Here is a 24,718-nt window from a genome sequence, read left to right on the forward strand (position 1 = left end):
GATGGACAAACAGACAAAGTCAGTTATAGAGCAGTTGTTCAGTTGACGTGAGGACAAAAAGAAAGAAAATGTGAAATAAGGAAAAATTTACTAATTGTAGAAAGTAAACAAGAATGACAACATCCATAAAAACAAAGCTCTAAAATGAAAGGACAAACAACCATTAACACTTGTAGAGTGTCAAAGCTTAATAATCAGACCATAAATGTATGAGTATAAACAAAATTGTCAGAATTTTTTTTGCAAAACTGCTTAAATACAAGATAATGTTTAAGTTCATAATTCCATTTTTAAACTTGGTTATAGAGATCCTTCGCTTAGAGTTACCGACCCTAATTAAAGAAAAGCTTCACTTTTAAAAATGAAGCATCTATCTTGTGACGAACGGACCAAGTAAATTATAGACTTGATGCTCATTGATACAGGCATTCTTCACAGAAAAAAACTGTCTATCTTTGCATTTCTCCTATAAAGTTCCATGGACTGCCTGTCAGAAAATATGAATTATAGAGTAGCATTACTACTAAAACTAGATTCATTTTTTTTAAAAAACCTGTAACAAACCTCAATTTTTAACAATTTGTGATATTCTTTAAACCTGGCATTTCCATAAACGTGGGAAATGAAATTGATCCCTCGGATTAGATTTTACTACCGGCTCCGCCTATTTTATTTTGGTGAACATTTTAACCCTTTTTAAAAACAGGGTTGTTCTACCTTTAGGGTTTGCCCGTACGTATGTAACGGATAGATCGTTGTTCATATATGTTCAAATCGTGCAACTGTTCTAAAATTTGGACGGTGATTTCTTTAATAGTTTTATTCAATTGATTTTTTAAATACTTATTCCTGGGACGACTAGAAACAATGTAACAAGAAAAACATTTAAGCTTCCTAAATTTAAGTAATTTTAGGTTCAATCCATACATAACTTTGTTCAAACTTTTAAATAATGTTAAAATGTCCTTTAGTCTGAATTGTTGAGTTTCGGTTTTATAGATATTGTCATCATTGTTTAAAATAGCAACCATTGTTCTGAGGTTTAACTTTACTCATTTTGCAGACAATATTAACAATATCTTGTTATTTTGTTCCTGCGCGCATTATATACATCAAAATGGGCGGGACTATAAAATAGCATGAAACCAAATTTTGTACTTGTTAACCTCTAGTCACGTGAGTGCGAGATACGTAGTAACCATGTGGTGAGGGGAGGGAGGGAGGGGGGTTGTGTGTTAAATCAGGGCTAAATTTGTAGAGCAAATAACAAGTAGATTAAAAATTAGAATAATAAAACAAAATTGTCCAGAATGATATTGTGCATTGTTTCAAAGTGAAAAATATGAGTGAAAAATATTGCAGTTTGATAAATTAAGGGCGAAATACTGACAGATAGACGGACAAACGTAATTTTCTCGTATAAAATAAAAGGTGCGCATTTATTTATGAGAAAATTATTAAGAATTGACAGGGATCTTAAGGGATAAGACACTGATGTACATACCCAATAATGATAAACAAAATTGTTCATCCTGTAGATAAAAATTAATGGTAGATTCGTTTGGACACTTTTAGTTTATGAACGAACCAATCAAAATTCATTAACTGTATTCAAAGTTTTTTAACAAACAAACGAGATAATATAGATGTAAAATTTTGAGTACCAGTGTAATTTACAGTCCAATGTCCCCATCATCCCTGATAAAAGGTAAAAATAGGGGAGGAGGGGTGATGATGTTAAATGATCCTAATTAAATATTTTCACAGGATTTATCAGTATTCAGTTGATATCAGATATTAATACAATAAACATTAATAAATATATATACAAATATTATTTATTACATAATTATTTTATGTTATTGTTTTATAAGTTTTTATATGGAGTGATTTTTGGAATAAAATAGTTTTACAATGAAAATATTGTAATAAAAATGAATTGATTAAAGGTAATTTCTAAAATTTATTATCATCGAATGCATGTATCTCGTAACCGGCTAATAATTCATTGGAAAAGTTTTACATTGGTTTTGAAATGGTTTTATGCTATTGAATTGGGGGGTACTACATATTGCAGATATGGCAACGTTTAAAATATATGATTTGTACGATTTGTACATTGCAGAATGTACATTGTGATTTTAAGATGTTTTAACACCAGACAAGTGCACAGATATTTGCTTAGGGGTGACTGTGTAGTCCATAAGGGAAAAAATGCATAGAATCCTAATTCATTTACTACTCGAAACATTGATGACTGTTTTTTTTTTAAAACATGTTTGTGATGTGATTGGAGATGTATCTAAAATTTATATTAGAATAGTTATTTTTCGCATCGTATTATAAACGGCTTTCCGCGGATATAAAATGTACAATTATAAGATTTTTTTGCCCCGAGGTACCGAAGGCACCGACTAAAATAACTGGTTTTAATCTTTTGATTGTACATTTTTATATTCGTAGAAAGCTTGATATTAAACGATGCTAGACATAGTTTTATTCGTATGGATGAGAACCGGTTCCTATCCACCTGATTCGAATGAATAAGAGAATAATAATTACAGTTTTTCAAGAAACATTATTTCTTACTTATGAGTAGTGAAGCTTCTCTATAATTGTTTTTTTCTTTAACGCTACAGTAGAAATGTGATTTTCTCAACTGCAGTTTAAAATAGACTGCTCATTTCTGTGAGGATACTTTATATCTGATCATCTAGTATACAATTTACAAAAATATAAATTCTAAAGAACACAGTAATAGTGTCTGACTGATTATGACGTAACAAAAAAAATTAGCCAATGAGAGGCCACTATAAATTTTACCATTGGTCAATAACGGCCTCTCATTGGCTAATTTTTTTTGTTACGTCATAATCAGTCAGACACTATTACTGTGTTCAATTCTAAATATTTCATAAAGGTTTAGTAAATTTTGCCTGTAAATTTATTCTTGTATTATGAACGCTTAACATCTGTTATTCATATCTTTCGCAAATTTTGGATGTTGCTTCCATTGTTTGTATTATATTTCTCGTATTCACTCGAATCCGGTGAATAGAAACCGGTTCTCATCCATACGAAAAAACTATGTCTAGCATCGTATTATATCCAGCTTTCTACGAATATAAAAATGTACAATCATAAGATTAAAACCATTTTTTTTAGCCGGTGCCTTCAGCACCTCGGGGCTGAAAAACTAGTTTTAATCACATAATTGTACATTCTATATCCGCGGGAAGCCGTTCATAATACGATGCTAGAAATAACTATTATTCAATTTAGATGGTAGCAAGGATGAGCTGAATGAGAAAGAGTACAACAATAATAGTAAACAGAAAAGACTCGAGGACAAACTAAGGAATCAATTCATTGTTTTGTGTTGTTAATCCCTATTCAAAAGTAACAGGATCTGTGTCTGTTTGTAAGTCTTTAAGAAAGGGTTTTGCTAACCACTGACATGGTTCTACTTTACAGTGTAACTTCTCAAAAGTCTTGTGAAGGTTTATAGCTAATTTGAGGGAGTGCCCCCCTTCTCCCCGGAGAAATCGGCCCTAAAAAAAATTACGCCGCCCAATTTAAAAAAAAAAAATATTTAATAAAAGTACCCAAAGTTTTTAAGCGAATAAATGAAAGAATTTTCAGTACATTGTTCCTTCCCTCCTTGGTGTCTATTTAAATAAAAAAATATTGTAAACAATGAATTAATATCTTGTAGAGAGATCTTGACGCATATAGAGGACAGCGAGGTCCAGGTTCAGATAAAACAAAGATCTCAGCTAGTACTCAACATGATCTACTTCTTCCAAGTCTTGCCATTCTATATCATGCAGTTCTGTGCTGGCATGAGTATAGGTATTCTTTTTATTTTAATATCCGTGGAAAATTGTCTGTATTACGATGTTATACCTGATTTTCCAGTCAGTCTGAGAATCGTTTTCGGTTTTATATAGGTGGAACTATTAAAAACACTTATGATTTTATATATATTATTTAATATATATTAGTAAGCCCCCCCTCCCCCTCACAAAAAGACACCACTCACTTGCTTAATTAATCTGAAAATAAATAAACTAGTTATTATAAATCATTATCGTTTTCCATTAATTTATATTCAATGTTTAAAAAATTGGAGTTTTAATTTAAATATCGAAAAAGGTTATAAACATATTTTTTTTCTACCACCACTCAAAACTTAACCCCCTCTGATTTTTAAAAGAAGAATATGGTGGAATAGTCCCTTTCGAAACATCGAACCATAAGGGGCGATTCATCGTATTTTTGAAATGGCTCTTATAGGTTATTTTAGGTTAGGTTAGTTTATATTGAGTTAGGTGATTGCCCTACAGGGTTAAGTAATTAGCCCCGCAGGGTTAGAGCCTCCCGCAGGGGCAAGAAATAGGAGAAAAGCTACTGTGAAAAATATGAAGAATCGCCCCATAAGGTGCGATGTTACGAAAGGGACTATACCCGAATATGGTTATTGTGGTGGGCATTTTTCTGCCCCCCCCCCCTAAGGCTAGGTCCCCACAGCGATTTTTAAACTAAAAGCTAGATAGGTTGTATAATTATATGTTATTCCAATAACAAAACATGTAACTTTACCAATCAATATTTTACCGAGACATAATATAATTTTCTTATACACTGATTATTTATAGCGTTGCTATTCTATAATTAGAGTTAGTCCGTTCGTTTTAACGTCACTTCTTCATGGAATATCACATTGGTGGCTCTACGCAGCGAATTACAATGAGCTCCACTAATGTTTCTACGCAGAATGATAAGCTACTGATTCACCACTTTAGAAAAAGCAAAACATGCTTAAAGGAAATTCTATTATATAAAGTAGTAAATTCTTACTCTTGTGTCTGAATTTAAGATATATATAACAATTGAACCGATTGAGTTCTCCATCTAGGGAAGCTTTTTATAGGTCTCAGGATTGTTTAAGGCTATTTTATTTTTAGCAATAAACCTTGGAATGGTTTTATGCTACTTTTTTATTCTTAGATAATTGGGGTACAGCCACCAGTTCTAAATAATCTAAATATGGTACTACATATTTTTTGCTCATACGCATTTCTAATTCAAGATTCTTTTTACTGTTTAACCTATAATTAAATGTACTCCAAAGATTGCTGCCCTTCTAATGAAAAAAAGATATCTCTGTTTAAGGCATATGACTATATTTTCAGACAGTTTTTTTTAGCGAAGCTACTCTTGAGTTTACTGTGTCTGTCTGCACGTCAGTCCGTAATGCTATGGGGGAAGTGTGATTTTTCGTCTGTTATTAAAAAATTTTGGTGAAGATTCCCCAAATCAATTCAAAATCCAGTAGTTTACTTGGTCCGTCAGTCTGTAAGTCATGCTACAAAAATAAAACTTTAATAAAAAAAAAACATGTTAAAGGTTTCGCGAATTTTAACAATAAATTTATCTTTGATCTTTAAATAAATTTGTTCGTTTTTCCATCCATGATAATTTGTGCTTTGCTACTGATCGATATTGTCATCCTTGTTATATTTAACTACTTATATACCCATACAATGTTTAATAGTGTTACAATAGTAAATCAATGGTTATTAATTAATCTTTAATATAAATATTGGAAGTCAAAACTGTATTACAGACGTATTTATATTTAAGTATCCATATATTTTTTTTGTTAGATCTTAAAAATGCGACTTTAACTACAGGAATCTTTATTAAAGAGCTGCACTTAAATAAAGCTATTAAAATTTCCACATTGTGTTGACTTGTTTGACGAATTTTTAAATTAAAAGATGACATCGTATTGAGATTGAGGACACATTTTGAGAGTCCTTTTTTTAAATTCTAAAATGAGCGAATTTATGGATACCCGTGTAGCCCTAGAATATATTTCCGTTTTATTTATTTATATACATTTTGGAATTATTAATCAATTAAAAAAAAATCGCTGTATTAAATTTTTTTCTTTTCATTAATTACCGTCTCAAAAATCTAGTAGTTTTAACTATTTTAAATATATATCAGAAAAAAAACTTTTCTGATGCCATTTTTTTTAATGCTGCCAAAAAGATATTTTTCTTTATATAACTGACATACAAACAAAAATAAAAGTCAAAAACGTCTGAAGTTTTAAAGATTAGTGTTTTAAAATTCATAAACAAGGATGAATATTACGTCTGATAGCAATAGCGAAGCAGTAACCATACTGGTCAAAGTTTGATAGAGTTAGAAAAGAAGAAATAGACAACAAAATCTTAATCTATTATATAAAGTTTTCACTTAAATGATTGAATTCTCCATTTTATGAAAGATTTTTTACGTCACTTGATGGTTTTAGGCTATTTAATTTGTATTTCTAAGTTTGGTTTAAGGCTATTTCCCCACTTTCCTTACTCCTAAGAATACAGAGCTCCTAGACGCTAGGTGCGCAACCGCTAGTATCTAAAAAGAAAAAAAACAGATAATGAAAACCTTTACAGATTTTTGCCTCATATTACTTAAGAACAATAGTTTAAATTAAACATTCTGGAACGTCATAGTATGAGTCATAACCTAAAAGTACAAATAAAAGAATTTACATTTTTTTCTTTGAAATCTTGTATATGTTGCAGTGAAGGATTAATGAAGGGTATAATGGAAGGGCAGGGCAAGTTAATAGTAGAGAAGTGATGGGGTAGTGGTGGTAAATGATTTATCTGCACTTTTAAAAATAAAAATCTTAATCCCCAAACATTACCAACAGTTAGAAGGAAAGAATACTAGACAGATAGAAGGACAGACAGACAGACACAAACACATGTGGAGTAACTTCGCAACTGAAAAAAAAGTTTTATTGTCATAAATGTCTGCAGTTAATATTTAATGAAGCTAATTGATTTAGTAAACATTATTTGGTTAGGTTCACGAATGTACTACTCTGTAATGGGAAAGTTGATAGATTATTCTCTTTTATGGATATTAATTTATTGATAATATGGCTTTAATTCTTTATTTCATATTTTAAAATATATAGAAACAGTAGTAGTCTTTTAAAAATAGATTTAATCTTATAAATAGGATATATTTTCATAACTATTTAGGAAGGTTATTATTCTCGTTGTCTAAATAGGGAAACGAGTGTTCATTTGAGTACCTAACTGTTATTATTTTGATAATTATCATTAAATTCATTAAAAAAGGAAGCTATGTTGTTAATTTAAAGTAATTAGCCTATAACATTAAATGTCTAAAAACTAACAAGAATACTTTTTTGTCCAAAAGAAGCACAGCATTAACATTACATTTATATTTTATACTTAGATTAGTAGAGTTAGATACAAATCTTTGATCAAATATTGTAAATGAGATTTTCATAGTTATTTATCGCATTGTATTATAGAAAGCTTCTCACGGATATTCAGATGAAAAAGATTAAAAACAGTATTGTTAATTCCAAGTTTACAACTAACCCAAGTGGATATTAATCAGTTTCGAATCAATACTGGAAACATTATCTATTTTTGTGCGTTTTTGTACAAAACTTTTTAGTCTTCTGAAGGGTTGTTGGAGATTTTGAACATACATTTTTGAAATGGCTAAAATATGGAATTAGACTAATCTTTTTCATAACATGTCCTCAAAGTTAACAAATGTATATTTTCATTTTTGTTAAACATGACTTAATAAAATTTTTAATCCAACAACCATAATAAGTTATATAGGGGCTAATGGAATAACCATATTGTAAATATGTATATGTGTATGTATAATGGAATAGTCTAATGAAAGCTTATTAATTAATTTTATATTGATTCCATTACTAAGGTTAAGGTCTAGTAAAAGATTTATTGTTATTTTTTTTTAAAAATCCTGAATAATAAAGCATGTCTATCACCTTTGAAAAAAAAAACAATATTTTATTTAATATTTAATGAAACAATGTACTCCAATATGATCGTAACAAATCTATTTATTTTTTTTAGGTTATCCAAGTATATTAGTGCCACAGTTGATATCTCAAAATAACACAGGTATGTAAGTTAATCCATACTAGATACTTCAAATGATCTTAGCTATTACATATATTGTTTAGATTATTGCCAGTTGTTCTAAAATGGATTAGATAGTAATTTTGGATTGTGATACAACAATTATCAATGTTTAGGAATTGTTGTCAATGATACTATAGGGTTAGAAAGCATATGGTACAACAATTATAATTGTTCAGGAATTGTTGCAAATGATACTTATAAGGGTTGGATAGTAAGATATATAAGTTTTCCGGAATTTTAAAGTTAGGGATTTGAAATCTGCATCAAATTTTGAGGATTTTTTTTTATAAAATTCGGTTTTTCTATAATTCTTTATCTAAAAGCTGAAATGCAATTTAAGTTAATTAATTTTGGCATCTGTGATTGGTGGATTTAAAAAAATCTGCGCTCTGATTGGATGGCGTACATTCTTCAACCAATTAGAGCGCAGGTAGTTTAAAATCCACCTATCCTATTGGTCAAAATTAATTAACTTAAACCATTTCCGCTTTTAGATAAAGAATTATACAAAAAACGAATTTTTAAAAAAATCCTTAAAATTTGATGCAGATTTCAAATCTCCCCCTAACATTAAAATTCCGGAAAACTTATATATCTTATTGGATAGTAAGTTTTAAATTTTGGTACATCAATTATCAACATTTGGGAGTTGTTGTAAATGCCACTATAGGGTTAGAAAGCATATGGTACAACAATTATAGTTGTCTAGGAATTGTTGCAAATGATTTTGATAAGGGTTGGAGAGTAAGTTTTGATTTTGGTACAACAATTATAATTGCATAGTATTGTTGTGAATGATTATAACCTAAGCATTGGAAAATAAGTTTAGATTGTGGTATAACAATTATTTTTTATACCACAATTGTTGTCAATTATACTAAAGAAAGGGTTATATAGCACATGGTACAACAATTATTATTGTTTAGGAATAGTTGAAAAAATTCTAACAAGGTTTAGATAGGAAGTTTAGATTGTGATACACAATTATTATTGTTTATGAATTGTTGAAAAAATTCTAACAAGGTTTAGATATGAAGTTGAGATTTTGATACATCTCTATTGTTTAGGAATTGTTGTGAATGATTCTAACAAGGTTATGATAGTAAGTTTAGATTATGGTACAAAATTTATTATTGTTTAGGAATTATTCTCAATGATTTTACCTATATAAGAGTTGTAGTTTGGACTAGTGTACAACAATTATTATTGTTTAGTAATTTTTGTAAATAATTCTAACAAAAGTTGGATTGTAAGTTTAGACCAATGTACAACAATTATAATTGTTTAGGAATTGTTGTGAATGATTCTAACAAGGGTTGGATAGTAAGTTTGGATTATGGTACAACAGCCCTTATTGCACTGGCCTCTGGACATTTACAGGCAAGTAATAAAGATAAAAAGCAACAGTCATTCAGATAAATTACAATTTCTTAGAAGACTTCTTTGTACCCACTCAAATACAAACTTGATTGCCCAAAGTAATAGAGTTAAAAAAACTACTGTAGTGATTTGGTTGTTCTTTTCTTGTTTGTTTTAAATATTCTTGGGGCTGATACATTAAACCTTTCAGTAGAAATGATTTAAAAAGTTAGCAGCTATATGAATTACATGCTTCATTATTCTAGGCATATTTTGGGCCAAAGAAGACAAGTTTGATGGCGTGTATACCCATTACACTCTCCTGGTTGTTAATGGGGTTAGCGCCTAACATGTCCACTATTATTATCAGCAGGTAAGAAAATATTTTCTCTTGTGACCTACCATAATTATCTAAGATTTTATTAGTTGATAGTTCAATGAATTGACATACTATTTGTTAGCAAATTCCAAAAAACTGTTTGGTAACGGTGGCTTCGCTCCATGCCTCATGTGGCATCGACCCATAAGAGAAGAAATCAAGTTTTACTACATGAAGCCCCAAACATTTTTTAAAACTTTTTTGTGAGCAGGGGTTGCCCACCTACCAAGAAAATAGCCTAAAACTAATGCAAGACCTGTATATATATTCCTTGAGGGTAGAGCGAATCGGTTCAGCAGTTACCAATAAGATTCAGAGACAGATAGAAGGAAGGACGGACATACATCATTCTACTTTGCAATAGATTACGGTATTTGTATTAGCTGCAAATAAAATTGTTTCTCCTGTTATCATCCTTGTTTCATAACAAAGGATTTGATTTCATTGTAAATCATATTTACATTCTATAAATAAATATAATATATTAGCTAGTGGTTGCGGTATCAAAATTGTCCAAGACTACAAGCTAAACAATTATAGAACAATTAAAGATAAAAGATTTATATAACTTTTTAAATTTCTAGTATTTTTTGTCTGAAGCTTAAGATTTCAATAAATATTGAACCAATTAAGTTTTCATTTATAGAAAAGCTTCTTATATGTCCCAGGATGGTTTTTGGCCAGGTTTATCCCTCCTTTTTTGCCTCATCGAGTGTAATGTACCTAAATGCTAGTGTTGCAGCCGCTATTTTTTTAAAAAGTCAATGGAAAAATGAATACAGGACTATTTAATCCATTTTTATTGTTAAATTTTGTCTGAGGACTATAAAGTTACCACATATAAACATTTTAATAGGAAATAACTCAATTGACAGTTAAAAAGGATTTCATTGTAACCTAAACTAATAAATGATGTTGATGTGTTAGTCAAAATTTTTTTTTTATATTCTAAAATTAATTTCTAAGAAACATAGTACCTACATAGTTTTAAATATAAAAATAATGAATATAGAATACATGGATATTATGACGTGGGATATTTTGTCGTCATTTTGAGTTACTGCCATAGTTCTCATTTATTGGTTAGTACGTTCCTCCAGTTGGAGGGGAGGGGATGGGGTAAAAGGTGTGTGTGTGGGGTGGGGGTCGTTTTATTAACTAGTTGGAATAACCATTTAATTAATATAGGCGGACATCTGGTGCGAGTTATTATATATTGATTTTAAAAGTATAATTTAGATATCTGTAATGGTTAATGGACACTATTTTTATATTTTTACAGGAGGTGCTTATACTATCAATCAGAGCAGGGACGACCAAGCTTTTTATTTTAAGGGGGGGGGGGGGGTAAAACGAGGGGTTTCAAAGTTTTGAGGGGGGTTATCTAAAATTATACTTTAAAAAGTGTTGATGGGTGTAAAATGAGGAGTTTTAAAGTTTGAGTGGGGTAGAATCCCTACCCCAAACCTTGGATGTCTATTAATCAGAATTCTATTCCTGGAATTAGAATTTCAAAACAACTAATTTCAAGAAAAAAATAACTAATCATGAAAGGTTTAAATATTAAAAATATTTATAAAAGTTATTGAGTAACTGGTTAATGTTATGTAAAATTCAGGCAGGGATGGAACATTGGAATATAAAGTACCCTAAGCTTCAAAGCAAATGTATTCTATCAAATTATTTTTCTTAAAAACTTTGTCTTTTATTGAATTTTGTGTAAACTTTGCAACCAATAATTTGATATACATAAGGGTTGACTTTATTAATCATCATTGAGGATGTATATCAATTAATTATACATTGTCTTATCCCTTAAGATCCTTGATAAAATAATAAAAATCCAACTTTATGAGTGAAGACATCTAAAGAATTTTGACAATATTTGTAGATTTTCTAGATGAGACTTCTCTATACAATTTATTATTTTTACTCACAGAAAGAAAAACTTAACTTGCACCATTTTTTTATTAAATAAATTGTTTCATTTTCCATTAATCAAAAAGTTTCATTTATTTAGATAATTCGGGCTCTTTCTAATTTGATCGAAAAAAGTTAGGTTTATATATTATTACAGAATGGCTTAAAAACCGATTGATATCCGCTGGATTAGACATGGTTCTCAACTATACTTAAAGATCTTTTAAGCATCGTATAATACAGACAATTTCTCACGAATATTAAAATAAAAATCATAAAATTAATACCAGTTTTTTAACCGGACTCTCGGCCCATCGGGGCTCAAAAATCTTGTTTTAATCTTTAATCTGCGGTAAGCTGTCTATAAAACCATTAATTTCAAAACGATTTTTGTTCTTTTTAGTGGGTCCTAAGCCAAAAATCCCCACTCTTAAATATTTTTTCATGGGCCTATCCATTTAGTACTTGTCGAATTGCCAACTGCCTCTCTTTATATTTTGACAGGAAAATAAACATATTTTATACTTTATCCTTTAGAATTTGTAAATAGAATTTAGTCAATATTTTGAATACTATTTACATTTTATTTTACTAATATTTCCTTAACAATGGAATAAATTTAAATCGTTTAGATTATTACGTAAGTGTACATAACGGTGTCTTAGGAGAGCATTTGTTTGGAATTTTGACAAGCACACTATCTACACTATCTACACCCTATCTCCCCCAGTTCTCCCGTTCTCCCCCTCTCCCCTTCTCCCCATAAGCAACCGGAGATTAGCGTCTAATTAAAGAATTACGTAAGAAACAAAATTAGTATTTAAACCCATTACCGTTTATTTCAAATAACCAATTTATTCTGTTAATTTTTATTCTTTATTCAAACGGTTGTCTACTTTATAACCTTAGCTTATATATCACTCATTTACAATTTATTTATTTAAATATTACATAAAATTTGCAAAATTCAAAATCATATAATATCCAATCGCATCAATAAAGTCAAAATCCTCCTCCCCCCAATTTCCTCTCTCTCTCTTTTCCCTCCTCTTTTTTCTCCCTCTCTTTTTACTTCCTATTATTGAAAACGTCTCTCAAACCTAACCTTGTCAATACAGTCTCTTACTTTATATTCTCTCACTTAATAATTACTTAATATTCTATTTATTCTCGTTCGCTCGTTCGCTATCTCTGATTGTCCCTCCCCTGCACATTGCAAAATAGTAAAATTAAAACTGTATGTCTGTAATTACGTTTGCAATACAATTGCAACGAAAAGTACTCAAAACATTAAAATCAGATTCCGGAGGAATCGAACCCATATATATATATACTGGGACCTATACCCCAGCCTCAAAAAACAAAATCAGATTCCGGAGGAATCGAACCCATATGTACTGGGAATTATACCCTTGCTCAAAAAATCAAAATCAGATTCCGTAGGAATCGAACTTACACACCAACTCCTTGTTCATACCCCTATTCTATATATCGTTCACATCATACATACCATTCATACTGATATTTCCAAAAATATCCTCAATTTTGAGTTTTTTTTGTCCTATGCTTTTGTTTTATATTTTGGCTCCTGAGTTTTTTGGCTGGTCTTATCCGAAATACGCGCCGTTATCTTGGGGTCAGGTGTGAATACACCCCATTTACAATGGGAGTTTTTCACACTAGATTTTTAAAATAGATGTTTAAAAGGAAATGTGTCTAGTAGGGTTGCCAAGGATCACGACGGGAATAGTGACTTCTTAGGAAGGCTTTGGTTCCTTTAATTGTTCCAAACTTACACTTGGAGAGGTCGCGACCAATGGTAGGAGGATAGCTGCGCACAGTAGAATATAATTTGTCATTTTTTTACTTGTCATTTATATTCCTTATTATGTCATTATGTCTATCGGACATTGCACTGGCTTGGCAAGCACCAAAGTTTACCAGAGGCTCAACAACCCTGAGAGGGTTACGCCATCCAACTGGTGCAATGTCGCATGGGATTCATTATTAAAATAAAATCTATTATTTGTACTGCTATTAAATGAACTAGGTGGAGACGTGTTCAATCCCGTGCAAGGTACTATACCAACCTGCTACTATGTAAAAAACACACAAACCAAAGCATATCAAGACATCAATGCATCAAACTACATAGTAACCATTATAAATTATTTAAAATAAAAATATGTTGTACCTTTATGAGGAAAATAAATCTTATCTTATCTTATCTTAACCATAACGAAATGATAACAATTGAATGCAAAAAGTTTTTAGCACATTAGTTCAGGTTTATGTAAATTTCAATTAGCAAGATATCTTCAAACAATCTTTGATTCCTGATTATACTCCTCAAGACCTTTTCTGGAAGCACCATGAAGCCATAGTTCTGATGTAATAAAATGTTGACCACCATAAGAGGGAAAGTAAAAAATTGAGAATTACATAAAGCTGAACAAAAGGTCTTATGAGATTTTTAAAAGTACCAGTGTTCTTGTAATAGGTAGTGAAAGAATTTACAATTGTGTGTTAAAAAATTTTTCTTTTCGGGTCACCCTAGTATACATGATAACGACATAAAGGAAGATATTCAATATTGCATAAAATTTACGTATTTTACAAAACTATTCAAACAAATACAAAAAAACGTGTATATTGAAGTTGAATAATTTTTACTTAAACCTACCAACCTCTACTTATTTTTCATTTTGACAGTAAATTTTTAACCAGCGGGGCCATATCTCTGTGGGGCTTTTGTAACCTTTACTTAACCTAATCTGTTTTATTTAGATTATTGGTCGGATTGGGGAATGGTATTCTGACTTCCTCTGTTTATATTGTTGAAATTGTGGCTCCTGATAGCAGAGGTTCCGTTGTAATGGTAAGTTTCATTCTTGTCTGACATTAAGTTTTTTAGCTTCCATAAAATCAAAGGAATAAGGCTAATGTACAATATAAATGGTATGTTTAAAATTCTAAAATGTAATATTATTTAAATCAGTAAGATGTTTTGTCTAAATCTAAAGATGTCCTTTTCTATCCATATACCCAGGGTATTGGACATGTTTACATTGAACAGACAATTAACCTTTTAATTACTACATATTCTTTAAATAAGCTACACTTTTAGTAGTGCTGCTAACGCACTTACTCTTCTCCTACTTTAATCGTTGGGCACTTTGTCACTTGACATATTAGCACTAGAATTAGTTTGACTTGCAACATAACATGCAATTTAGGGTCAATAACTATACTGTCCAATAATCCCAATCCCCTTCCTAACAACCAGCTGACATATTCACATATATTTTGTATATCTAGATTGAGACAGCTTTCAGAAGTTTTGGTCTTATTTGTGTGTATCTCACAGGCGCTTTCATTGATTGGAACACTCTAGGTAAAGTAAAGTAATTATATCTAGTGTATTTTTGACTTTAACAAAGGATTTGATGGTGTCTATCATAATATCTGAAGTAGCAAGATTTTTTTTGTCTGAAGCTCTGGACATCTACAACTACGGAACCGATCGTGTTCTCTATAATCCTAGGATGGTTTTAGGCTATTTTTCTCATATTTATGTCTTGGAATGGTTTTAGACTAGCTTTCCCGACTGGTAATTAACTATTTATTTACAGGGGCAAAATTGATGAAAGGATAAATTTCTTCAAAACACCTTTCTAATATCTCTTTTTCTACCTATTTCCCTTTGGATACATACTTACAACCCAAATCTAAAAGTTCATTTAAATTGCCGTTTATTTGATCGTTTTCATTAAAACTTTGATCTACCCTTTATATAAATCTATTGTAACATAAGCCTGTTACAGCTACGCTACTTAATGACATGCTTTTCCTTGTTAATGCTATTCCTTCATTAGTTTATTTCTAGTTTTCAATGTCATTAAGAGTAAAATATCTAAAAAGAAATGTCATTAGAATTACATTTTCTTGCAAACTAGTACTTAACTTTAGAATAACATAAATTCAATGACAAGGATGACAACATCCATAAAAGAGAAGCCCTGAAATAACGGTATGATAAACAAACATTGATGCGTATAGAACGTTATAAATTAATCAGCAAAATATTAATTAAATTTTTAAAAATTCTATATTGATATATTTGATGCAAAATTGCTTTAACACAGTATACTGTTGTAGGACATATTTAAATTTTAAGAACTTGATAATAGAAATGCTTTGAAAACAGTAAATAAGTTTTACAGGATTCATCATGTGAGGTTAGAAATTGATAGGACAATTCTAACATTCCTAAATTTACCACAAGGGCCAAACAAACTTACAACCTTAATTATAAAAAAAAACTTCTGTTTTATAAATTATATATTCTAATATGTTTTGTTTATATTTTAGCTTGGCTAGTGGTTCCTTTGCCTATCTTTTCTCTTCTGTATGGACTATTTATCCCTGAATCACCTATTTATCTTTCACAGGTGAATATTATCTATTTATTTATCTATTTTCTCTCTTCTGTATGGACTATTTATCCCTGAATCACCTATTTATCTTTCACAGGTGAATATTATCTATTTATCTATCATCTCTATTCTGTATAAACTATTTATCTATCTATTTTCTCTCTTCTGTATGGACTATTTATCCCTGAATCACCTATTTATCTTTCACAGGTGTGTATATTATCTATTTATTTATCTAATATCTCTCTTCTGTATGGACTATTTATCCCTGAATCACCTATATATCTTTCACAGGTGTGTATATTATCTATTTATTTATCTAATATCTCTCTTCTGTATGGACTATTTATCCCTGAATCACCTATTTATCTTTCACAGGTGAATATTATCTATTTATTTATCTATTTTCTCTCTTCTATTTATCCCTAAATCACCTATTTATCTTTTACAGGTGAATATTGTCTATTTATCTATCTATTATCTATCTTATTAATGAACTATTTATCTAATTATCTTTCACAGGTGAATATTATCTATTTATTTATCTATTTTCTCTCTTCTGTATGGAATATTTATCCCTGAATCACCTATTTATTTTTCACAGGTGAATATTATCTATTTATCTATCTATTATCTATCTTATTTATGGAGTATTTATCCCTGAATCACCTATTTATCTTTCACAGGTGAATATTATCTATTTGTCTATCTATTTTCTCTCTTCTGTATGAACTATTTATCCTTGAATCTCCTATTTATCTTTTACAGTTGATTATTATCTATTCATCTATTTATTATCTCTATTCTGTATGAACTATTTATTTATTTATTTTTCACAGGTGAATACTATCTATTCATCTATCTATTATCTTTATTCTGTATGAACTATTTATCTTTTTTATCTTTCACAGGTGAATATTATCTATGCATTTATCTATTATCTCTATTCTGTATGGACTATTTATCTATTTATCTTTCACAGGTGAACATTATCTATTCATCTATCTATTATCTCTCTTCTGTATGGACTATTTATCTTTTTATCTTTTACAGGTGAATATTATCTATTCATCTATCTATTATCTCTATTCTGTATGGACTATTTATCTATTTATCTTTCACAGGTGAATATTATCTATTCATCTATCTATTATCTCTCTTCTGTATGGACTATTTATCCCTGAATCACCTATTTATCTTTCACAGGTGATTATTGTCTATTCATCTATTTATTATCTCTATTATGTATGGACCATTTATCTATTTATCTTTCACATGTGAATATTATCTATTTATCTATCTATTATCTCTCTTCTGTATGGACTATTTATCCCTGATTCTCTTATTTATCTTTCATAGGTGAATATTATCTATTTATTTATCTATTATCTCTCTTCTGTATGGACTTTTTAACCCTGAATCACCTATTTATCTTTCACAGGTGAATATTATCTATTTATCTATCTATTATCTCTCTTCTGTATGGACTATTTATCCCTGAATCACCTATTTATCTTTCACAGGTGAATATTATCTATTTATTTATCTATCATCTATCTTATTTATGAACTATTTATCTAATTATCTTTCACAGGTGTATATTATCTATTTATCTATCTATTATCTCTCTTTTGTATGGACTATTTATCCCTGAATCACCTATTTATCTTTCACAGGTGAATATTATCTATTTATTTATCTATTTTCTCTCTTCTGTATGGACAATTTATCCCTGAATCACCTAATTATCTTTCACAGGTGAATATTATCTTTTTATTTATCTATTATCTCTCTTCTTTATGGACTATTTATCTCTGAATCTCTTATTTATCTTGCACAGGTGAATATTATTTATTTATCTATCCATTATCTCTCTTCTGTATAGACTATTTATCCCTGAATCTCCTATTTATCTTGCACAGGTGAATATTATCTATTTATCTATCTATTATCTGTCTTATTTATGAACTATTTATCTAATTATCTTTCACATGTGAATATAATCTATTTATTTATATATTTTTTCTCTTCTTTATGGACTATTTAATATTTAGCCCTGAATCACCTATTTATCTTTCACAGGTGAATATTGTCTATTTTTTAAATTAATTTTCTCTCTTCTGTATGGACTATTTATCCCTGAATCTCCTATTTATCTTTCACAGGTGAATATTATCTATTTATTTATCTATTTTCTCTTTTCTGTATGGACTATTTATCCCTGAATCTCGTATTTATCTTTCACAGGTGAATATTATCTATTTATTCATCTATTATCTCTCTTCTGTATGGACTATTTATCCCTGAATCACCTATTTATCTTTCACAGGTGAATATTATCTATTTATAAATTTATTATCCCTCTTCTATATGGACTATTTATCCCTGAATCACCTATTTATCTTTTACAGGTGATTATTATCTATTCATCTATCTATTATCTCTCTTCTGTATGGACTATTTATCCATGAATCACCTATTTATCTTTCACAGGTGAATATTATCTATTTATAAATTTATTATCCCTCTTCTATATGGACTATTTATCCCTGAATCACCTATTTATCTTTCACAGGTGAATATTATCTATTTATTTATCTATTATCTCTCTTCTGTATGGACTATTTATCCATGAATCACCTATTTATCTTTCACAGGTGAATATTATCTATTTATAAATTTATTATCCCTCTTCTATATGGACTATTTATCCCTGAATCACCTATTTATCTTTTACAGGTGATTATTATCTATTCATCTATCTATTATCTCTCTTCTGTAAGGATTATTTATCCCTGAATCACCTATTTATCTTTCACAGGTGAATATTATCTATTTATCTATCTATCTATTTTCTCTCTTCTGTATGAACTATTTATCCCTGAATCATCTATTTATCTTTCACAGGTGAATATTATCTATTTATTTATCTATTTTGCTATCAATCTATTTTGGTATCAATGTACTGTTTAAATGCATGTTACACTTTTGTTTTTCCTCCTCTTCCTTTGCATTTAAATTGATTTATATGTGTATCTTTCTATCTGTATTATATTCTTTTATGAAAGTAAAGTGTGTATGTCTGTGTGGCTGTATCTGAAGATATCGTTTGTCACTTTACAGTGAAGCTTCTTATTGGTCCAGGGAAGGTTTATAAATATTTTTGGAGAGGGTCGACTGACGCTCTCCCCCTTTCTTATCTCAGGTGTCCCTAGAGGCCTCTATCAATATGTATGTTTTTTATATTCAGATCAGGCTTGTTATCTATACATCTATCTATCTAATAATCTATTTAAATTCATATATCATAATCTATCTATCTTTCTATCCAGATAAAACAATCTATCTATATTTCTAGACTCGTGGTTACACCCAAATAGATGGCGAGGCTGGACCAAGTGATCCCAAGGGGTCAGACAACCTGACCAAGAAATTATCTGTATCAGAAAACATGAACATGATGCAACGAAGGTAATTTTAGATTATTCATTATTATGGCCTACGCCCCTCTCTAGGTCTCTATGTGCACTGGAGGTAAATGGAGAAAGTCGCTCAAAAAAATACATGTGACGTCATAAAAATGAGTGATAACCAAACTCTTTTTTTTGGGGGGGGGTTTCTTTCCCACTTCTCTTCTCATCCCCCTCATTTTTATGACGTCACAATGAGCGACGTTCTCCATTTACGCACTGGAGGTGGTTGGCGAAAGTCGTCCAACCCCCATTTTAATTTTAATTTTAAGAAAAAAAAATTTGGTCCCACTTATAGAACTTAAAATATAGAACAAAGACATTTATGTCTATAAGCAACGCAATCGTAGCATTAAACATTCACAATATTTTGGTAGGAAATAGAAGTGGAGAATAAAAAAGGATGAGAACAGGAGAAATCAATAAAAAGACAATTAGAAATAGAGAAAAGTTAAAGCGAAAATAGAGAAAGTAGTTACATACATATATAGTTAAAGAGTAACTTGCTTTTCTAAAAAGCACGCCTTAAATTGTCAATAAGGAAACAGCGTAAAGCTATTGAATTAAAAAAGTTGTATAAAGTTCCAGACAAGAAAAACTTTCCAAATAACTGTTTTGATGAAAACATGAGAATTACATTTGAAAGGAATGTGAGAGACAAACAGGAAGATTCCAATTTCAAGGGACACTACCCTTCATTGATTTAACAAGTCTAGTACCTATACTATATTTTTTATGGTGGTTGATACTTTTGACTAAATTATTTCAAACATTCTTAGTTAAAGAAAATATGATAAAATATTTTTCAGTATGGCTTTGAAACCGATTGATACTATACTAAAAGATCATGTATAGCATCGTATTACAGACAATTTTCCATGAATATTAGAATAAAAAAAGATAATTCCAGTTTTGTCAGTCCAGACCTTCGATTATAAGAGTAAATTGGAGTAAATGCAGGGAGGGAGGGGACATTTGACTGTAAACTACTTTGATTCTGAGGGCTTTATAAATACATTCTCTTTACTTTTAGAGAACCTTCTCAATCAATCTTGATTGGGTTGTAAAATATCAGAGTATAAATATTCACCTACAGAAGGGATACTTTTGCTTATCAATTACCGTCCATTGTCATATCCCAGATGATGATAAAAGTCCCTCAACAGATTATGCCGTCATACGTTAGAATAGCCATGAGAGGCCAGTATACACTGTAATTGACCAATGGTAAAATTTATGCTGGCCTCTCATTGGTTATTTTATCGTATGGCGTCATAATCTGTTGAGGGACTTTAATCATCTTCCATATCCCATAGTAAATAAAACTATGTGTGGTATAAAATATACTAATATTTAGAGAAATTAACCAATATTTTCTCAATATTTTAATGTTTGTGAATTTCTCTTTCATTTGTTGAAAATAGGTCAATCATAATTTATATGACTCCTACCCAAGTTCTAAGTCTCAAAACATCCTTCTTTCATATTTCTAGAAAAAGAAAGTTTGAAGTACCCCAAAAATAAAATTTAAAAGCAAAGTTTTTTTCTATAATTAGGGTCGGTCCGTCTGTACGTCCAATATTCATTGATACTCTATCTTTGAGTTAGGCATGTTAGTATTGTCCTATGGATTTTAAACTTTACATTACGATTTTTGGATCAGTTGGGTACGATTTAGGAAGCAAAGCAACTTTATAGTCGTAATTAGAAAGTTCGTACGTTTATTAAAAATACAATATTTAAAGCGAAGCATTGCTGTAGTCAAGCTAAAATATAAGTATTTCTTTACACATTATGCTGTATTTATGCAGTGGTTTGTTCTACTGTATTAATATAAAACTTTGCATTTATGGATGTTGTCGTCCTTTTTTATATTTTGTTATAATCTTAATTGATTAATTGAACCCCAGAAAATGTACAAATCTATGACAAATTATTATTTTTAGTATGATCAACATTACTCATTTGTAGGAATTTTTTATTTTATTTACTTATTTAATATGATATGATATTGAAAATAAGGCATATAATTAAAAAGTTTTTGTTATAACTGAAACTGATAGTATATTGCATACAGTTGGTTTTATAAACAAAGCTATTATATGATTTTGTGTATGCCTGTCCCTCCGTCAGTCCGTCCGTAACGCTACGGGTTGGAATTGGATTTACTCAGCTGCTATTAAAACTAGACCTCTGATTTTTCTTGTCAACATTAATATTATTAAGAGCATTTTTGAGTATTACATTTATAGGAGTATTTTTATTAAACTTGTTTTTACTAGAAATAATCTTTTTTTTTATTTAGAGAAGTTATGATTCCTCTGTCACTGTTGATAGTCGTGGTTATAGCCCAACAATGCTCTGGCATAAAGGTAACAAACAGACAAATAACATATGGAGTAGAGTAGCCACGCTATGAGAAAAATTAGAAAGTGTGTCCCATAGAGTAGTGGTTAGCGCACTACGCTGTGGTTGGGAAAATCCGAGTTCAAGTCCCCTTATAGATATTGCACTTGGATGACAAATGCTGTTGCAATTTGTCAGAATATAATCACGCAACTTTCCCTGTGATGCCCTTAGGTTGTAAGGAGGGAGATTTGTAGGAAGTTAGGATCCTATCCATCAAGCAACTGTAATCGTGCGTTCCCTCGTCCATGCTCCTCATTCATATGAGAGTGCCATTAATTAGGGTGGCTTAATATGGAACACCTGCCAAAACTCTAGGCCAGGGTGATGTGATAATTGAGTAGCTTCTACGAGAATTGCGGGTCAGCTTGTAATGTAACATAGAATTCACTCAACTGTGCGCGAAGCTTACCAATCCAGGATTGGTCAAAGGATTCTCACCTCCAATCTCCTCGTGCATCTGAATCCTAACTTCAGAGAATCAAGGCTACATACTGTAAATTACACTGGTCAAAAAGTTTATGTCTTATTTAAACTTTGGATACTTTTATTAATTCTTGATTGATAAAAAGAGCTCGCAATAATTTAAATCCTCGGAAGAGTAATTTTGTTTATCATCATTGAGAATGTAAATCCATTTATCGTTAATTGTCTTTTCCCTTAAGATCCCTGTAAAACAATAAAATGCAATCCACATTAGGTGCATTAACCTAACCACATAAACATATCAAATGATTTAATAAGTGTTGAATTTATGAATTAATATAATTTATAATGGAGGATAATAACAGTGGGAATAACCAATAAAACAATTGTAATACACATTTTTGGTTCCAGGAAAAAGGAAGGAATGACAAACGTCGGAGTGGACAAATGCCGGAGTGTCCAAAATAACAAGTTAATTAAGTATTTCTAAAACGACCAAGCTAATAATGATTGATTTACTTCTACAAGAGACTAAATGAATTGAAAATGATTGCTAAAATTAGAAATATATCGTCATTCGTCATGTCTTAGAATAGTGTGTTTTTTAAAAATAGGTTGAAGAACATACTAACTTTAAGATATAAGTATTTCTATACAGGTTAGGTTAGGTTAAGATATTAATATTAAAAGCCTATAGTACGGTTTAAAATAGATTAGGTAAACTGTCAACTCCAACGTTTGTTCACTCCGACGTTTGGCACTCCTGCGTTTGTCTGAGGACCACATTTTTATCATTGTTGATTTAAGTATTCAAATATTTAATAATGCTTAATAATGTTTTTTTTTATGTTAATGTTGAGCAAATTTGTATAGATCTGTTCATTAAAATAATTAGGAAAACATAATTAATGATTTTTATACAGATTTTTTATTTATGTATATATGCGTAGCTTTCTTATAAATTTTCAACTAACCATATATATTCTGATACTTTTCTGGTTATGATATAGTCTCTAGGAGAAGGTGGTAAATTTAGCCCCTTGCTTTAGCTACACCCCGTTTTTCTAAAGGGAATAGGGGAGTTCTCTGTATATTAGTGTTTTTATTTACATTAGGTTAGGTTATATTGGATACAAAGTAGCCCCGGAGGTCTAGGACAGGGCAAGGATACCCGCAGGGGTTAGCCATAAAGGCTACAAAAACAACTTTCCTATAATAAAGATGGGAGGGGGGGGGGGGGGGGGGTAGATAGGTAGATAAAAATTTGCTTTAATTGACAGATAATATATTCTTAAACTACAGCTTTTAGTACTAATTATTACAGACAGATACACATACCTTCTTTTTCTTTTGGTATTATAACGTATATTATGATAAACCCATAACATTTTCTGAACAAAAAAAAATATTTTTTCTAGCTTCAAAGATAAGAAAATTACAGGCGTTTGAATTTTTCAATTAAAAATGAACCATAAAATAATTCATTATCAAACAGGTTACATGCACAACACTTTTTAGCCCTCAAGCTCTAATGGGAGCTGGGATGAAGGCGCGGCTATGTGCCCGACTGTTAAGGGTTAATAAAACTAATAATTTTATTTTGTTTAGATAATTCAAGGGTATGCTATAGAAATATTTGCTGATGTATATACTACTGAACGCAGTGGAGTCAAACATGGACACAATATAGATAAGGTAAATCATTATTTCAAGCTAATCTTTTCCAGTATTGCTTTGAATCCGTTTAATATCCGCTGTTTTAGAACCTATTCTAAACCAAACTAAAAAATCATGTATCGTTTCGTATTGCAGACAATTTTCCACGAATAATGAAATAACAAAAAATTAATACTGGTTTTGTTAACTCTGAAACAATTAAACTGGAATTATCCTTATAATTTTTCATTTTACTATTCGTGGAAAGCTGGCTATAAATAACTATTAGTCAGTTAGCTTGTTTATTATATTATCCCTTTACGTCTTTGAATTAATAATCACTAAACACATTTATTCATCATGAATGGACTAAAGGGAAACTCTACATTTTTAAAAAATCATCAAATTTTGTTTCTACCATTTATTTAGCATTGACACAATTTTGGGGATAAATTTCATGTATTGTTTCATATATAAACTGATAAAGTCCATAAGAAAAGTGGATATAGAATGTGTGTGGATATTATGACAGGGAAAAAATTGTCGTTAATTTAGATTGTTAACATGGATATAATTTATTGGTCCATCCAGTAGGAGGGGTGAAAATGGAAGGGATCGGGGTATCGTCATTTTAACCAGCTACGA

At 30.2% G+C, this 24,718-nt stretch overlaps 1 protein-coding gene across 2 annotated transcripts in view; it reads left to right on the forward strand.

Annotated features, from left to right (window-relative positions):
- LOC145321988 (facilitated trehalose transporter Tret1-like) overlaps positions 1 to 24,718 on the forward strand; it is a 58,961-nt gene that overhangs the window by 9,814 nt on the left and 24,429 nt on the right. Inside the window, exons 1-12 of one of the 2 annotated variants that reach the window (XM_080163710.1) lie at positions 1,809 to 1,949; positions 3,283 to 3,356; positions 3,714 to 3,852; positions 7,953 to 8,000; positions 9,310 to 9,401; positions 9,647 to 9,753; positions 14,467 to 14,557; positions 14,998 to 15,073; positions 16,051 to 16,130; positions 19,474 to 19,586; positions 21,891 to 21,957; positions 24,026 to 24,112. In XM_080163710.1, coding sequence (XP_080019836.1) covers positions 3,789 to 3,852; positions 7,953 to 8,000; positions 9,310 to 9,401; positions 9,647 to 9,753; positions 14,467 to 14,557; positions 14,998 to 15,073; positions 16,051 to 16,130; positions 19,474 to 19,586; positions 21,891 to 21,957; positions 24,026 to 24,112 — 825 coding nt within the window. In that variant the 5' untranslated portion in view covers positions 1,809 to 1,949; positions 3,283 to 3,356; positions 3,714 to 3,788. Of the gene's footprint in view, positions 1 to 1,808; positions 1,950 to 3,282; positions 3,357 to 3,713; positions 3,853 to 7,952; positions 8,001 to 9,309; positions 9,402 to 9,646; positions 9,754 to 14,466; positions 14,558 to 14,997; positions 15,074 to 16,050; positions 16,131 to 19,473; positions 19,587 to 21,890; positions 21,958 to 24,025; positions 24,113 to 24,718 lie in introns of those variants that run through there. The other variant, XM_080163709.1, reaches the window with a different exon arrangement.

This window comes from Acartia tonsa, chromosome 6, assembly GCF_053477335.1.
Source record: "Acartia tonsa isolate MP-2025a chromosome 6, ASM5347733v1, whole genome shotgun sequence".
Lineage (NCBI taxonomy): Eukaryota > Metazoa > Arthropoda > Copepoda > Calanoida > Acartiidae > Acartia > Acartia tonsa.